The sequence below is a fragment of the Phasianus colchicus genome, chromosome 34, assembly GCF_987193195.1.
Source record: "Phasianus colchicus chromosome 34, bPhaCol1.hap1.1, whole genome shotgun sequence".
In the NCBI taxonomy this organism is placed as follows: domain Eukaryota; kingdom Metazoa; phylum Chordata; class Aves; order Galliformes; family Phasianidae; genus Phasianus; species Phasianus colchicus.
This window is the reverse complement of record NC_143469.1, coordinates 1,617,696-1,635,473: the sequence shown is the minus strand read 5'-3', so window position 1 is coordinate 1,635,473 and position 17,778 is coordinate 1,617,696. Positions and strand designations below refer to the sequence as shown.

The following is a 17,778-nucleotide window of genomic DNA, read 5'->3' as shown; positions in this document are numbered from 1 at the left end:
TCCATTCGCCACGAAAAAAGGCGGTGCCCACCCTCCGCGGGGGGAAGGGAGCGGCCCATCTCCTTGAAACTCATTGGAGAACAGTGCGTCAATCAACACCCTCCTACCTTCTTATTGGCTCACGCCGCAGCGGGCTCGTGTAGTAGCCGAGCCTCCCGGCTTTCAGCGATTGGCCGGTGGTGGGAGAGAGGGAGGGAAGAAGACAGGAGAGAGCGCGGCGATTGGCTAGGGATCATCCGGGAGGGGCGGGGCTTGCTGTCTGTCAGTGTCAGTCAGGGCGGCGGCGGCGGTTCCCCCATGGCAGCGGCGGGGTCCGCGGCGGCCGCGATTCCCGCACGGCTCCGGACGGCGGCGGAGGAGGCGGAGGAGGCGGAGGAGGCGGAGGCGACGGGGGGAAAACGCGGGCCCCCACCTCGGAGGCAGCCGGCGGTCGCCATGGCAGCGCTGCGCAGGTAGGCGGGGCCTAAAGGGGGGAAGCCCCGCCCCCACCCCCCCCCACACCCAAAGCCCCCCATTCCCCCCCACCCCCCCTATTTTCCCCCCTACCCTCCCATATACCCCCCCCAAGCCCCCCCATCTATTCCCCTCCCCACCCCTCCTTCCCCCCCAACCCCCCCATCTTCCCCCATCTCCCTCCCCCCACCCCCCCCATAACCCCCCTACCCCCCCATATACCCCCCCCGGCTCCCCCAAGCCCCCCCAAGCCCCCCCATCTATTCCCCTCCCCACCCCTTCAAACCCCCCCTTCCCCCCCAACCCCCCCATTATCCCCCATCACCCCCCCCCCAAGCCCCCCATTCCCCCCCACCCCCTCCATATCCCCCCTACCCCCCCATATACCCCCCTATATACCCCCGCCCCCCCCAAGCCCCCCCATCTATTCCCCTCCCCCCCACACCCCTTCCAACACCCCCTTTCCCCCCAACCCCCCCATTATCCCCCATCACCCCCCCCCCAAGCCCCCCATTCCTCCCCACCCCCCCACTTATCCCCCCCCACGCCCCCCCATATACCTCCCCCCTACCCCTCCAGGCCCCCCCCAAACCCCTCCACCTATTCCCTTCTGCCCCCCCCACACCCTCAACCCCCCCTTCCCCCCCAAGCCCCCCATTCCTCCCCACCCCCCCACCTATCCCCCCCCCATCCCCCCATTTGTCCCCCTCCACACCCCCCATCTTTCCCCCCATCCCCCCATATACTCCCCCCACCCCTCCAGGCTCCCCCAAGCCCCCCCACCTATTCCCCTCCCCCCCTGCCCCCCCAATCCCCCTCATCTTCCCCATCCCCTTCCCCCCTATCCCCCCCCCAAGCCCCCCATTCCTCCCCACACCCCCCTCCTATCTCCCCCAACCCCCCACCCCCCATCTTCCCCCTTCCCCCCCAAGCCCCCCATTCCTCCCCATCCCCCCCATCTCCCCTATTCATCCCCAACTCCCCTCCACCTTCCCCCCCCCCACCGATCCCCCCCCTCAGAGTGTGACCCCCCCCATTTAACTATAAGGGAGGTAGTGGGAGACCAACCCCCCTCCCCACCTTGGGTTAATTAGGCCTAGAGCCCAATTATTAGGGTGGGGAAGGGATCAATGGACCCACCCACAGTTTAGGGGGGGGGGGCAATGGGGAAGAACCCCTTTTTTTTTGGGGGGGGGGGTATGGGGCTGCCCCTCCACCCCCCATATATACACACAAGGGGGTGATTGAGGCCCCTTTATTTTGGGGTGGGGGGGGGGGTTATATGGGGCTGCCCCCCCCCCCCATGCATACACACAGGGGGGTGATTGAGGCTCCTTTATTTTTTGGGGGGGGGTTAAATGGGGTTGTTCCCCCCCCCCCCCATATATACACACAGGGGGGTGGTTGAGGCCCCTTTGATTTCCACTGGGGGGGTTTTCTGGGGCTGCCCCCCTCCTGCTGCCACAGGAGGGGCCTGAGGGGCTGCCCCATCCCTTTTTTTTATGGGGGGGGGGCATGCACCCATTTCCCCCCCCCCCAGCAGGGGCCTGGCTGCTTTTCCCTCTAAATATTTCCTTAATAACAATAATTAATGATGATAATAAAGACAAGGAGGATGCAGGACCCCCCCTACACCCATCCTCAAATGCCCTTTATTTGAAGGTGAGGGGTTTTTAACCCCCCCCCCCATCATCTCTCATGGGTGGGGGGGGGGGTCCCTGTGTGGCCCCCCCTCCCTCCTTTCCTGCATTGAAGATGGAGCTGCTGCTTTGTGCCGCGCCTCTCCCTCTCCTTTTGGGTTTAAATCCACCCATTTCAGGCAACGCCGGGGGGGGGTGACCCCACATCAAATCACTGCTTCTTCCCCCCCCCAACCCCCCCACCCCATCAACCCCCCTTTAAAATCCCCGCCATTTCAAATCTCACCTCGTTTTTTAAATTTTTTGTTTTATTTTATTCCTTTTTTCCTTTTATTCCTAACCCTCCCCCCCCCCCCCTTTTTTCTTTGCTCCATTCAGGGCTTTGCTTTCAATACCGACCGCTGTCAGCGGCGTGGATGAGGATGGGGGGGGAGAGAGGGGGGAGGAATATCTCATTTATCTGATCAAATCATCCCCAAAGCCCCCAAATCTGCCCCTTTATGGGCTGCTTTCATCCCTTGGGATGCAGAAAAATCACCAACCGTGCCGTGCTTATGGAAAATGGGGAGATGGAGGGGGGGGGGGGCAGGGTGGGTTGCTCTGTTTTGGTGCATTTTTACCCATTTTTGGGGGTGGGTTTGGGATATTATTGTAAGCAGTGGCGTTTGGAGGGGGGTTGTGGTGTAAAATAGACACCTGCCTCGTCCTTGCCGGCAGCAAAACCACAGTTTTAAACCCATTTTGAGCCGTTTTTCTTTCTGTTTCCACCGACCTCCGAGTGATTTCCTGCTGCAATATTTGTGGTTTCGTTGATTCTTTGCCTCATCCGTCTCCTTTTATGTGTTAATCGTTGGGATTTTCTGGCAAAATAAACAAAAAAAGCAACACAAAAAACCCGTGGATCCTCCGCGTCGACCTCTGGAAATGGGTTTGATCAACTTCGAAGCAGGAAGGGAAAAATCAGAAGGTTGAAAAAAAGGTTTGGAAACGGGGCACCAAAAAATAATTAAAGAAAAAAATGACAATTAAAAAAAAAAAAAAAAAAAGAGCAAAGCGACGTCAGGAGGTGCTGCGAAAACAACCTGAAAATGGGGTGAAAAAGGTGAGAAACGGCGCCGAGAGACGCTGAGAAATAACAGGTGGGAGAGAGGCACGGCGACGTGGGAAAGGCAGAAAAAAAGGAGCAGAAAACGCTGAGAAAGGTGTGGAAAAGGCACGGAATTGTGTGGAAAACACTGAAAAAGGTGTGGAAGAGGCAGGAAACGGCGTGGAAAAAGGTGAAAGGCTGGGGAAAATGGTTCCCAAAACGACGTTTTTTGGTGGGTGTGAAGTGGAAGTGCTGAGATTTTCCTCCCCGAAAGGAGCCAGGTTTGGATCAGTGCTGTGATGGCCTCCTGAAAATGGGCTTTTGGGACGGAGCTGAGCTGAAATGATGGCATTTTTGGGGAACTGATGGCAGCACTGATGGAATTTGAGGACTCTGCGGCGCTGGGAAATGTGGAAATTTGGAACTGTTGTCATCCGATGCCTTTTTGGGGATGATCTCCTGTAGGTGGTGCCTGGCAGTGCCACCCCAGGGTGATTTTGGGGCCGTTTTCACCACTTTTCTTCAATTTCTTCAGGATAAACCCCTTGTCTGGATCCTTTAGAGTCCACGTTTCTCAACAGGGGGGAAATTTGGGGCCGTTTTCACCACTTTTCCTCAATTTCTTCAGGATAAACCCCTTGTCTGGATCCTTTGGGGTCCACGTTTCTCAACAGGGGGGAAATTTGGGGCCGTTTTCACCACTTTTCCTCAATTTCTTCAGGATAAACCCCTTGTCTGGATCCTTTAGAGTCCACGTTTCTCAACAGGGGGGAAATTTGGGGCCGTTTTCACCACTTTTCCTCAATTTCTTCAGGATAAACCCCTTGTCTGGATCCTTTGGGGTCCACGTTTCTCAACAGGGGGGAAATTTGGGGCCGTTTTCACCACTTTTCCTCAATTTCTTCAGGATAAACCCCTTGTCTGGATCCTTTGTGGTCCACGTTTCTCAACAGGGGGGAAATTTGGGGCAATTTTCACCACTTTTCCTCAATTTCTTCAGGATAAACCCCTTGTCTGGATCCTTTACAGTCCACATTTCTCAACAGGGGGGAAATTTGGGGCCGTTTTCACCACTTTTCTTCAATTTCTTCAGGATAAACCCCTTGTCTGGATCCTTTGGGATCCACGTTTCTCAACAGGGGGGAAATTTGGGGCCGTTTTCACCACTTTTCCTCAATTTCTTCAGGATAAACCCCTTGTCTGGATCCTTTGGGGTCCACATTTCTCAACAGGGGGGAAATTTGGGGCCGTTTTCACCACTTTTCCTCAATTTCTTCAGGATAAACCCCTTGTCTGGATCCTTTGGGGTCCACGTTTCTCAACAGGGGGGAAATTTGGGGCATTTGCTTTGAAAATTTGCTCTGTGACACTTCGTGGTGGTGGGGTTTTTTCCTCCAAATTCCAACGTTTTCAGCAAATTCTGTCGCTCCTCATCCCAGGACACACCATGGATCACCCTGTGTTGTAAAGGATGGCACCCAGACCACAAAATCGCCACGATTTCACCCTCCTCCCCCCCACCAAAAAAAAAAGAAAAAAAAGAAAATCTGAAATATTTGCATTTTTTTTCATTTCCACCAATTTGGGGAGCGGTTTTGCTCCGATAACCATGACCTTCACACCTCATTTTTGAGTTGAAACGATGCATTTTTTTGCTAGCCTGTGCTCATCTGCTTTTTTTCTTTCCCCTCCCATCAAAACGACGTATTTTTTTTTTCCTAAAAAGCCATTTCTGGGCATTCTCATGGCCCGTTGGTTCCCAATAGGTTGCGTTGTGACCTCTGCTTGATCACCAACATCTAATTTTCCACTGAGACCGCTGACAGCAGTCACATTTTTTTCTATTCCAAACATTCCTTCATCCCCTTTGGTCCCGGTGGTGAACACAGCTTCATTTTGCCAATCTTTGGCAATGTTTTTTTGAACAAAAGGGACATTTTCAACCCCAAAAAAGAGTTGGAGCTTCCCTGAGAAATCCCAATCCTCGCCGATCCTGCAGCGAATCCCATGGGGGTGATGTCAGAACCCCTCGTTTTGCAGCATCCACCAATCTGCCATTTCCCACCCCCATTTCCACCAGTCTCTAAAATGAGCCTCGTTCCTCTCCAGGGAGACATTTTTCTCTAAAAAACCACCAGAATGGGCAAACTACTCAACGTTGCTCGGCGCCTACAGCAAATCCACGGCGAAGGCATCTCTCCTTACGCTGGCCCCAGATGAGGGTACATTGAGCTTAATTAATTCCAGTTTTTTAGCCTGATTTAATCAGGCTAATTTACAGCGAGTGCAGGATGATGCTCCTGGAAGTGGCTTGACGTGAAAATTGGGCTTGAATGTTTTGGGCATTTTTTTAGGGAATTAAGTGAATATCACAACCCAAGCGATGCTCGCATTGTGGCTTAACTGAAATTATTCCTTTTCATAGAGATTTGAAGCATCAAGTTGAGCTTCAAACAGGAAGATGTCGTGATGTTGGCAAGAGAATAAAGAGAGGGGGGTCCTGTCCTCCTAATGCTGTCGTTTGGCTTCCAGGTGAGACCCCAAATCCCCACGATGGCGTCACCGGCCGTCAGCCCCGACTCGTCGTCCCATGAAGGCCTCTCCTCTGTCAACTCGGCCCCGGCGTGTTCGCCCACCTCTGACTCTGAGAACCTCAGCCCCGACGAGTTGGAGCTGCTGGCCAAGCTGGAGGAGCAAAACAGGCGAGTTCTGGTCTTCTTTTCATCCTTTGTTTTATTTTTTTGGGCAGAGATTTCCTTTAAAATTAAATGGTGTTATCTGTGATCTTTAAGGACCTTTCCTACCCAACCCTTCCCATAGTCCTATGATCTTTAAGGACCTTTCCTACCCAACCCATCCTATGATTCTATGATCTTTAAGGACCTTTCCAACCCATCCTTGGTCTTATGATCTTTAAGGACCTTTCCTATCCAACCCATCCTATGTTCTTATGATCTTTAAGGACCTTTCCTATCCAACCCATCCTATGGTCTTATGATTTTTAAGGACCTTTCCTATCCAACCCATCCTATGTTCTTATGATCTTTAAGGACCTTTCCTATCCAACCCATCCTATGTTCTTATGATCTTTAAGGACCTTTCCTATCCAACCCATCCTATGGTCTTATGATTTTTAAGGATCTTTCCTATCCAACCCATCCTTTGATCTTTCAGGACCTTTCCTACCCAACCCATCCTATGATCCTTAAGGACCTTTCCTACCCAACCCATCCTATGATCTTTCAGGACCTTTCCAACCCATCCTTGGTCTTATGATCTTTAAGGACCTTTCCTACCCAACCCATCCTATGATTCTATGATCTTTAAGGACCTTTCCAACCCATCCTTGGTCTTATGATCTTTAAGGACCTTTCCTATCCAACCCATCCTTGGTCTTATGATCTTTAAGGACCTTTCCTATCCAACCCATCCTATGGTCTTATGATTTTTAAGGACCTTTCCTATCCAACCCATCCTATGGTTCTATGATCTTTAAGGACCTTTCCTACCCAACCCATCCTATGATTCTATGATCTTTAAGGACCTTTCCTAGCCAACCCATCCTATGATCTTTAAGGACCTTTCCTATCCAACCCATCCCATGGTCCTATGATCTTTAAGGACCTTTCCTATCCAACCCATCCTATAGTTCTATGATCTTTAAGAACCTTTCCAACCCATCCTATGGTCTTATGATCTTTCAGGACCTTTCCTACCCAACCCATCCTATGGTCCTATGATCTTTAAGGACCTTTCCTACCCAACCCATCCTATGGTTCTATGATCTTTAAGGACCTTTTCTACCTAACCCATCCTATGGTTCTATGATCTTTCAGGACCCTTCCAACCTAAACTATCATAGGATCTATGATTCTGTGATCTTTCAGGACTTTTCCAACTCAACCATTCCGTGGTTCTATGATCTTTAAGGACCTTTCCTACCCAACCCATCCTATGGTCCTATGATCTTTCAGGACCCTTCCAACTCAACCATTCTATGGTTCTATGAGCTTTAAAGACCCTTTCAATTCAACCCATTCTGCTGTTCTGTGATCTTTCAGGACCCTTCCAACCTAAACTATTCATAGGATTCGATGATTCTATGATCTTTCAGGACCCTTCCAACCTAAACTATTCATAAAATTTGATGATTCTATGATCTTTCAGGACCCTTCCAACCCTTCCAAACCCTCTACAACCTCTAAGATCTCTCCCTGTCTAAACCATTTTAGGATTCCACAGCAATATGATCTTTAAGGTCCTTTCCAACCCAACCCATCCTATGGTTCTGTGACCTTTAAGGACCCTTCCGACTCAACCATTCTATGGTTCTGCAGTCTTTAAGGTCCCTTCTAACCTAAAATATTGTAAGATTTTATGGTTTTGTGATCTTCAAGTTCCTTTCCAGCCTAACCATTTTAGATTCTGTGGTTCTGTGATGTTTAAGGACCTTTCCAACCCAACTATTCTGTGGTTCTGTGACCTTTAAGGACCCATCCAACTCTCCCATTTTATGGTTCTGTGATGTTTAAGGACCCTTCCAACCAAAAGCATTCTATGGTTTTATAATCTTTAAAGACTCTTCCAACCTCAACTATTGTAGGATTCTATGATTCTGTGATCTTTAAGGACCTTTCCTACCCAACTCATTCCATGGTTCTGTGATCTTTCAGGACCCTTCCAACCCAACCATTCTACAATCTTTAAGGTCTCTCCCAGTCTAAACCATTTTAGGATTCCCTGACTCTATGATCTTTAAGGTCCTTTCCAACCCAACCCATCTTATGGTTCTGTAATCTTTAAGGACCCTTCCAACCCAATGCATTTTAGGATCCTGTGATCATTCAGGACTTTTCCAACTCAAACCTTTCTATGGTTTAAGGTCTCACCCAACCCAACCCATTCTATGATTCCATGATTCTTTGAGCTTTAACATCCATTCCAACCCAAACCCAAACCATTCTATAATGCTGTGATCTTTAAGGACCCTTCCAAGCCAAGCCATTTTATCTTTCCATGCTTCTGTGATCTTTAAGGTCCTTTCCAACCCCAAACCATTCTAAGATTCTCTGTCCCTCTAATCCCAAGCATCACTCAGACCACAGTGAAAATGCTCCCACTGGGGGTTTTCTCAAGGTTGTGCTCATTCTGGTGGGCAAATGGGATTCCCTGGCAGGAGGCAGCAGTTTGGGAATAAAAATTTATAAACCCAGCAGCAAAGCTGGTGTGTTTTTCACTTCTGCTTTATCTTCCATTTGATGGGAAGCGAGCCCTGAGGCTTCCATCAGCCAGAGCACCGGGCAAAAAAGCTCCATCCTTGGCATTCAACCAGTGATATGCACTGAAAATCAAAGCTCTGAAATGCAAATTCTTTCGGAAAGCTGTTTTTAAGCAAATTTGCTCTTGGGGAAAGAAAAAAAAAAAAAAAAGAACATTGCAATTCCATTTTGAGGCAAATTCGTTAAAGAAACAATTCCAGGACATCAGTCAGTGTCTGGCTGGGGGAAATAGCAGGTTTGGATGCTGCAGTGAAGTGTTCTGGGGGGGCTCTCTCTTCTTTTTGGGTTATTCATTGGGAGTGGCTCCTCCTTTAGGGTGTTTTGGGGGGGAATATCTCTTCCTTTTGGGTATTCTGGGGGGGATGTCTCCTCTTCTGATGTGTTTTGAGGGAATAGCTCCTCTTTCAGGGCGATTTTGGAGGAAAATCTCCTCTTTTGGGGTGGTTTGGGGGCAGTATCTCCTCTTTTGGGGTATTTGAAGGAGTATTTTCTCCTCTGGGGTGGCTTTGGGGGCAGTATCTCCCCTTTTTGGGTGCTTTGGGGGAAATATTTCTGCTTTCTGTGGGAAATATCTCTTCTGCTGGGGGGGAATATCTCCTCTTCTGAGGTGTCGTGGGGAGATCTCTCTTCCTTTAGGGTGACTCTGTTGGGGATATCTCGTCCTTTGCAGTGGTCTGGGGACAATCTCTCTTGTTTAGGCACTTTGGGGGAGCATCTCCACCACTTTGGGGTGGTTTGGGGAGAAAATCCCCTCTTTTGAAGCAGGTTGGGAGAAATAACCTCTTCCTTTGAAGGGAATATTTCCTTCTTTGAGGTGCTTTGGGGGGGAATATCTCTTCCTTTTGGGTATTTTGGGGGGATGTCTCCTCTTCTGATGTGTTTTGAGGGAATAGCTCCTCCTTTAGGGCGATTTTGGAGGAAAATCTCCTCTTTTGGGGTGGTTTGGGGGCAGTATCTCCTCTTTTGGGGTATTTGAAGGAGTATTTTCTCCTCTGGGGTGGCTTTGGGGGCAGTATCTCCCCTTTTTGGGTGTTTTGGGGGAAATATTTCTGCTTTCTGTGGGAAATATCTCTTCTGCTGGGGGGGAATATCTCCTCTTCTGAGGTGTCGTGGGGAGATCTCTCTTCCTTTAGGGTGACTCTGTTGGGGATATCTCGTCCTTTGCAGTGGTTTGGGGACAATCTCTCTTGTTTAGGCACTTTGGGGGAGCATCTCCACCACTTTGGGGTGGTTTGGGGAGAAAATCCCCTCTTTTGAAGCAGGTTGGGAGAAATAACCTCTTCCTTTGAAGGGAATATTTCCTCCTTTGAGGTGCTTTGGGGGGGAATAACTCCTCCCTGAGGGTGATTTATGAGGGAGTGTCTCCTTCCCTAGGCTGGCCTGGGGGGGGGAAATATCTCCTCTTGAGATCTTTTGGTGTAATATCTCCTCTTTTGGTGCGTGGTGGGGAAATCCCTCTTCCTTTAGGGTGACTTTGGGGGAATATCTCCTATTTTGAGGTGCTTTGGGGACGCGTCTCCCCCTCTGGTGTGGCTCGGTGGGGACAGTTCCTTCTTCAGGGTGACTTTGGGGGAAACTCTGTTCTTTTGGGGGGGTCTTTGTGTTCCTTTGGGGCTCATCTGGATCTGCCTGGTCCCTCCCTCAGGCTGCTGGAGGCTGACTCCAAGTCGATGCGCTCCATGAACGGCTCGCGGAGGAACAGCGGCTCCTCGTTGGTCTCCAGCTCCTCGGCCTCCTCCAACCTCAGCCACCTGGAAGAGGACACCTGGATCCTCTGGGGCCGCATCGTCAACGAGTGGGACGAGTGGAGGAAGAAGAAGGAGAAGCTGCTGAAGGTGGAAAACGTTGCTTTGTTCCTATTACATTCTAACCCTCCTGCGCCTGTCGGTGTCTCCCCATCCATGCGAAGCTCCTCCATCTCCTCCAAACCCATTTTTTTTCACCCCGTTTTTCCCCCAGGAGCTCATCCGCAAAGGGATCCCCCACCATTTCCGTGCCATCGTGTGGCAGCTGCTCTGCAGTGCCACCGACATGCCCGTCAAAAACCAATACTCAGAGCTGCTCAAGATGTCCTCCCCCTGCGAGAAGCTCATCCGCAGGGACATCGCCCGCACCTACCCGGAGCACGAGTTCTTCAAGGGACAGGACAGCCTGGGCCAAGAGGTGCTCTTCAACGTCATGAAGGTAACGTCTCCACCATCCCTGGCTTGGTTTTTTTTCCCTGGATGAGTTGTTTTCAATGCTCCAGCTTTCCTTCCACTGCTGCGCTCCAGGGACGGCTGCCCAGCTGATCTTCTGCTTTCCTTATACATTTGTTTTGAATTTCCCACTCCTTTCAGGCCTATTCACTGGTGGACCGGGAGGTTGGGTACTGCCAAGGCAGCGCCTTCATCGTGGGACTGCTGCTCATGCAGGTTTGTACCAGCAGAACAAGGTTGGCTTTGCTTGGTTGTGCTCTGCGTGGGTTTAAAATCCCCCCTCCATTCCCAAACTGGAGGTTGGTCCCAGTGCATCCCATCACCTGATGGGAAAAAGCACTGAGTTTGGAGCCGATGGCAGGATGTTGAGGAGGGGATTTGCGTCCTGCTGTGTCCCCCAGATGCCTGAGGAAGAGGCCTTCTGTGTGTTTGTGAGGCTGATGCAGGAGTACCGCCTGCGGGAGCTCTTCAAACCCAGCATGGCCGAGCTGGGGCTCTGCATCTACCAGTTTGAGTACATGCTGCAGGTAAGTGCTGCCCGTGGCTCCCCCAAATGCAGCAGTTCACTGGGACAAGGACCAGGAGAGGGCTGGTATCTCCTGGGGGATGCTGCATTCCTTGCGTCCAGAGATCCTGGGAACATCCTTGGGACACTCAGGGGCAGTCCATGAACTCAATGGAATATCTGATAGACCCCAGAGATGTCCATGAGACATGCTGAGGACATCCCTGAGACCTCGAGGACCATCACAGAGGTGTCTTGAGGATTGTAAGACCCCAGGGACGTCCACAAGATGCCCTGGGGACCATCTGTGTGACCCCAAAAGTTGTCCCCGGATACACTGAGGGCATCCCCAAGACCCCAGGGAACTTCACAGGAAGTTCTGGGGACCACAAGACCATGGGGGGCATCCACAAGACATCCATGAGTCTTCAGGGGAATATCCTTGAGACCCCGAGCGTGTCTGTGAGACAACCTGGGAGCACCCAGGGACACCCATGGGACACCTTTTGTGCCCTCCATGCCCCACGGACCATCCACAGGGTGCCATGAGCGACATCCTTGAGACCCCCGGGAGTCACCTGGGGGACCTCCACAAGTTCAAAGCTCAGCATGACCCTTAAAACCATCCCCCCCCCCAACGTCCTTTTCATTTTTCTCCTTTTTCACCTCCAGGAGCAGCTGCCAGAGCTGAACATCCACTTCCGCTCGCAGAGCTTCCTCACCTCCATGTATGCTTCCTCGTGGTTCCTCACCCTCTTCCTCACCACCTTCCCTCTGCCCGTGGCCACACGTGTCTTCGACATCTTTATGTACGAGGTAACGAGGCCACAGCAAACACCTGAAGTCACAAAGGGACCACAACCACGTTTCCCCTGCAGAAACCACCTGTTTTTTTGGGGGGTGGGGGAGAAACCCCCCTCAAAATTGACTTGGTGGGTGGGAAAGGTGATGATTTGGACCTCATCCTACAGGGTCTGGAGATTGTCTTCCGTGTGGGGATGGCGTTGCTGCAGTTCAACCAGGCTGAGCTGGTCCAGCTGGACATGGAGGGCATGTCCCAGGTAAGGTTGGGGTGGATTTAGGCAGCAGGATTTATTTGGAAGTGGGGTTTATCCACCAGGATGTGCTTTGGGGCTGATTTGGATGTGGGGTTTATCCACCAGGATGTGCTTTGGGGCTGATAGAAGCAATGAGACGTGGTTTTGGGGGCAGAGCTGTCTGATTTAGGGTCAAGTTGAGATGGAGAGGATCATTAGGGTTGGGAAGGACCTCCCCAGATCATCAGGTTCGACCCCAACCCACCCCACCACGCTCAAAGAGTGATAGGATCACCGACTGGAGGTCGTACCTTGGGGCAGGTGGGGTGGATTTAGTTATCAGGGCGTAGTTTGGTCATGAAAAAGAGGAATATTTGGGGGCTGGGTACACAACAGGAGTGCATTCATGCAACAGGTCGTGCTTTGAGGCCAGTTTGCACGTTGAGCCACCTTTTGGGGTCAGTTGATGCTTTGGGGCTGATTTGGAGGTGGGGTTTTTCACCAGGACGTGCTTTGGGGCTGATAGAAGCAATGAGACGTGGTTTTGGGGGCAGAGCTGTCTGATGTAGGCTCAGGTCAAGATGGAGAGGATCATTAGGGTTGGGAAAAACCTCCCCAGATCATCAGGTCCAACCCCAACCCAACCCCACCACGCTCAAAGAGTGATAGGATCACAGATTGGAGGATGTACCTTGGGGCAGGATTTAGTTATCAGGGCATATTTTGGTCATGAAAAAGAGAAATATTTGGGGGTTGGGTACACAGCATGAGTGCATTCATGCAACAGGTCGTGCTTTGAGGCCAGTTTGCACGTTGGGCCACCTTTTGGGGTCAGTTGATGCTTTGGGGCTGATTTGGAGGTGGGGTTTATCCACCAGGATGTGCTTTGGGGCTGATAGAAGCAATGAGACGTGGTTTTGGGGGCAGAGCTGTCTGATGTAGGCTCAGGTCAAGATGGAGAGGATCATTAGGGTTGGGAAGGACCTCCCCAGATCATCAGGTCCAGCCCCAGCCCAACCCCACCACGCTCAGAGTGGGATAGGATCAGAGATTGGAGGACGTACCTTGGGGCAGGATTTAGTTATCAGGGCATATTTTGGTCATGAAAAAGAGAAATATTTGGGGGCTGGGTACACAGCAGGAGTGCATTCATGCAACAGGTCGTGCTTTGAGGCCAGTTTGCACATTGAGCCACCTTTTGGGGTCAGTTGATGCTTTGGGGCTGATTTGGAGGTGGGGTTTATCCACCAGGACGTGCTTTGGGGCTGATAGAAGCAATGAGACGTGGTTCTGGGGGCAGAGCTGTCTGATGTAGGCTCAGATCAAGATGGAGAGGATCATTAGGGTTGGGAAAAACCTCCCGAGATCATCAGGTCCAACCCCAACCCAACCCCACCACGCTCAAAGAGTGATAGGATCACAGATTGGAGGATGTACCTTGGGGCAGGATTTAGTTATCAGGGCATATTTTGGTCATGAAAAAGAGAAATATTTGGGGGCTGGGTACACAGCAGGAGTGCATTCATGCAACAGGTCGTGCTTTGAGGCCAGTTTGCACGTTGGGCCACCTTTTGGGGTCAGTTGATGCTTTGGGGCTGATTTGGAGGTGGGGTTTATCCACCAGGATGTGCTTTGGGGCTGATAGAAGCAATGAGACGTGGTTCTGGGGGCAGAGCTGTGTGAATCAGGCACGGGTTGAGATGGAGAGGATCATTAGGGTTGGGAAGGACCTCCCCAGATCATCAGGTCCAGCCCCAGCCCAACCCCACCACGCTCAGAGTGGGATAGGATCACAGATTGGAGGACGTACCTTGGGGCAGGATTTAGTTATCAGGGCGTAGTTTGGTCATGAAAAAGAGGAATATTTGGGGGCTGGGTTCACAACATGAGTGCATTCGTGCAACAGGTCGTGCTTTGAGGCCAGTTTGCACGTTGGGCCACGTTTTGGGGTCAGTTGATGCTTTGGGGCTGATTTGGAGGTGGGGTTTATCCACCAGGATGTGCTTTGGGGCTGATAGAAGCAATGAGACGTGGTTTTGGGGGCAGAGCTGTCTGATTTAGGCTCAGGTCAAGATGGAGAGGATCATTAGGGTTGGGAAAAACCTCCCGAGATCATCAGGTCCAACCCCAACCCAACCCCACCACGCTCAAAGAGTGATAGGATCACAGATTGGAGGATGTACCTTGGGGCAGGATTTAGTTATCAGGGCATATTTTGGTCATGAAAAAGAGGAATATTTGGGGGTTGGGTACACAGCATGAGTGCATTCATGCAACAGGTCGTGCTTTGAGGCCAGTTTGCACGTTGAGCCACCTTTTGGGGTCAGTTGATGTTTTGGGGCTGATTTGGAGGTGGGGTTTATCCACCAGGATGTGCTTTGGGGCTGATAGAAGCAATGAGACGTGGTTCTGGGGGCAGAGCTGTCTGAATGAGGCACGGGTTGAGATGGAGAGGATCATTAGGGTTGGGAAGGACCTCCCCAGATCATCAGGTCCAGCCCCAGCCCAACCCCACCACGCTCAAAGAGTGATAGGATCACAGATTGGAGGATGTACCTTGGGGCAGGATTTAGATAGCAGGGCATATTTTGGTCATGAAAAAGAGGAATATTTGGGGGCTGGGTACACAGCATGAGTGCATTCGTGGAACAAGTCGTGCTTTGAGGCCAGTTTGCACGTTGGGCCACCTTTTGGGGTCAGTTGATGCTTTGGGGCTGATTTGGAGGTGGGGTTTTTCACCAGGATGTGCTTTGGGGCTGATAGAAGCAATGAGACGTGGTTCTGGGGGCAGAGCTGTCTGAATGAGGCATGGGTTGAGATGGAGAGGATCATTAGGGTTGGGAAGGACCTCCCCAGATCATCAGGGGATGGGGCTGAATGTTGGGATGGTTTGGGAGCAGCTGGGCTGACTGTGGGGCTGTATTTAGGGGTGGTTGATTGCCCAGGCCACATTTTGGGGCCGTGGCTTTGCCATAAATCCTCAATGCTTTTGCCCACAGTACTTCCAGAAGGTGATCCCACACCAGTTTGACAGCTGCCCCGACAAACTCATCCTCAGAGCCTTCCAGGTCAAGTACAACCCCAAGAAAATGAAGAGGTGAGGTGGGGAGCCCTGTGGGGGTGCCTCCACCACCTCCATCAGGTGGCATCCCAACTTGTCCCCGTGTCCCACGCAGGCTGGAGAAGGAGTACGCTGCCATCAAGAACAAAGAGATGGAGGAGCAGATTGAGATCAAGGTGGGCTGGGGTCGTCCTGGGGCTGTTTGTGACATCCTCAGGGCCACCTGACCGATCCCCAGGGCTATCTTAGCCCTTCTGACACAGCCTTGCCCATCCCAGTGGCATTTTGACTCATCCCTGGGACTACTTTGACCCCTCCTGAAGTCACTTGACCCATCTCCAGGGCCATTCATGCCATCCCAAGATGGCTTAGCCCCACTCTGGGCCATTTCAGCCACCCCAGGGCTGCTTTGACTCATCCCTGGGACTACTTTGATCCATCCTGGGGCCAACTGACTCCTCTCTTGGGCCATTTGAGCCCCTTTGGCGTGGCTGAGCCCCTCCTTGTAGCAATTTACGCCATCCCAGAGCTGCTTTGACTCATCCCTGGGACTACTTTGACCCCTCCTGAAGTCACTTGACCCATCCTTAGAGCCATTCATGCCATCCCAAGATGGCTTAGCCCCACTCTGGGCCATTTCAGCCACCCCAGGGCTGCTTTGACTCATCCCTGGGACTACTTTGATCCATCCTGGGGCCATTGGACTCCTCTCTTGTGCCATTTGAGCCCCTTTGGCGTGGCTGAGCCCCTCCTTGTAGCAATTTACGCCATCCCAGAGCTGCTTTGATCCATCCCTGGGACTACTTTGACCCCTCCTGAAGTCACTTGACCTCTCTCCAGAGCCATTCATGCCATCCCAAGATGGCTTAGCCCCACTCTGGGCCATTTCAACCACCCCAGGGCTGCTTTGACTCATCCCTGGGACTACTTTGATCCATCCTGGGGCCATTGGACTCCTCTCTTGGGCCATTTGAGCCCCTTTGGCGTGGCTGAGCCCATCCTTGTGGCAATTTCCGCCATCCCAGAGCTGCTTTGACCCATCCCTGGGACACTTTGAGCCACGTAGCCTGTCCCTAGGGGATTTAACTCATCCTCGGGGCCACCCTGATCCATTTTAGGGCTCTCTAAAAGGCCACTTAGGGCCACTTAGCACGTCCCCAAGGCCACTGCATCCATCCAGGGGCAGCAGAACTGAGCCCTTCAACCCAACCCAGTGCCACTTAACCCCCACATCCTCCCCCCGTCCCTCGGTGACCCTTCTGCCTTGAGTACATCCCATAATGATGCTCATTCCTCCCCCAATTTTTGTCCCCAGCGCCTCCGCACCGAGAACCGCCTGCTGAAACAACGCATCGAAACCCTGGAGAAGGTGAGCCCCACAATCTGACACCCCCAAAAACATCTTGGAACAACCCCAAAACCTCCTGGAATACCCCCAAAACCCCTCTTGGGGGCACCCAAAACCATTGCTGGAGCATCCCAACCATTTTCAGGGTACCTGCAAACCCGCAGCCTCCAGCACACTTCTCCAGGTTGCACCTCTGAAACCCAGCCCCCCCCCCCTCCCCAATTTAGGCAGCATTTTGATGCCAAAAGGGCAAAAAAAAAAGGAAATTCAGAGAGTTGGTCCATCCTTCTTCCCAACAAAAGAATAAGAATCTCCTACACAGTGTCCTCCCTCTGGACATTTCATTTTTAGGGCCAAACACAACGGTTGCCATCCTTCCCCCACCTTTCCCAGCAGGGGGAGGGGGGGGAGAGAAAAAGAGCTAAAAATCCTTGAAAATCACCCCAAAACGGGGAGGTGCCGGGTGCCTCCTCTGCGTGGCTTCTCTCACTTGCCTCCATCTCCTCGTTTATCTCCTTATCTCCTTTCTCTCCTTTCCTCCACCCGGCGGCCGCAGGAGAGCGCGGCTCTCGCCGACAGGCTCATCCAGGTAGTGTCCAAAATCGCTGTTTTTTCCTCTTTTTCTTCACCCCCCCCCCAAAAAAAAACCTGTGTTTTAACCCTTTTTCTGCTTTCCAGCCTACGTCTTGCTTCTCTGGGGGGGAGAATTTGCCCTTCCCCCCCCCCCCCCCCCCCTGCTTTTCTGGAGGCTCCCGCGCACCTTCCCCGCTTTGGAGAAGGAGGATTATGGGGGGGGGGGGTGTGAAGGGGGGGTTGGGGGGTAAAAATGAGGGTTTGGGGCCATGTGGGGCAAAGCGGGCATTTGGGGAAGGGGGGGTGGGATGAGTAGAAGTGTCATTTCATTCAATGTCACCGAAACCTGTGGATTTTTAGAACGTGGGAGGTGGGGGACAAAAACGACCCCGGAGGTCCCCACGGGGCTGTTGTCACCTCATCTTCTGTGTCACCTGCTTATGGGGGCTGTCGTCACCCCCTCGTCCTCAGCGTCACCCCCAGGGCTGGCATCACCCCTTTGTCCCTCGTGGGGTGTTGGTGTCACCATTGTCACCCTTTGTCCCCCCATAACCTACAGTCGCACACAGAAGGGCTGATAACCCCCAGCACGGGGCC

The 17,778-nt window shown here is 52.0% G+C and overlaps 1 protein-coding gene across 5 annotated transcripts in view; it reads left to right on the top strand.

Moving 5' to 3' along the window:
- The first annotated feature begins 342 nt into the window (after nt 1-342).
- Nucleotides 343-17,778, top strand: part of EVI5L (ecotropic viral integration site 5 like) — a 33,641-nt gene continuing 16,205 nt past the window's right edge. For 3 of the 5 annotated variants that reach the window (XR_016460971.1, XM_090128948.1, XM_090128945.1), the window contains exons 1-12: nt 4,394-5,402; nt 5,713-5,882; nt 10,105-10,294; nt 10,419-10,643; nt 10,799-10,873; nt 11,059-11,184; nt 11,835-11,978; nt 12,134-12,223; nt 15,199-15,296; nt 15,376-15,436; nt 16,576-16,629; nt 17,165-17,197. Coding sequence is in view for 4 of the 5 variants with exons in the window: in XM_090128948.1 (XP_089985074.1) it covers nt 5,397-5,402; nt 5,713-5,882; nt 10,105-10,294; nt 10,419-10,643; nt 10,799-10,873; nt 11,059-11,184; nt 11,835-11,978; nt 12,134-12,223; nt 15,199-15,296; nt 15,376-15,436; nt 16,576-16,629; nt 17,165-17,197 (1,272 nt within the window). In the remaining variant the exon portion in view is untranslated. Of the gene's footprint in view, nt 453-4,393; nt 5,403-5,712; nt 5,883-10,104; nt 10,295-10,418; nt 10,644-10,798; nt 10,874-11,058; nt 11,185-11,834; nt 11,979-12,133; nt 12,224-15,198; nt 15,297-15,375; nt 15,437-16,575; nt 16,630-17,164; nt 17,198-17,778 lie in introns of those variants that run through there. The other 2 variants (XM_090128946.1, XM_090128947.1) reach the window with 2 other exon arrangements.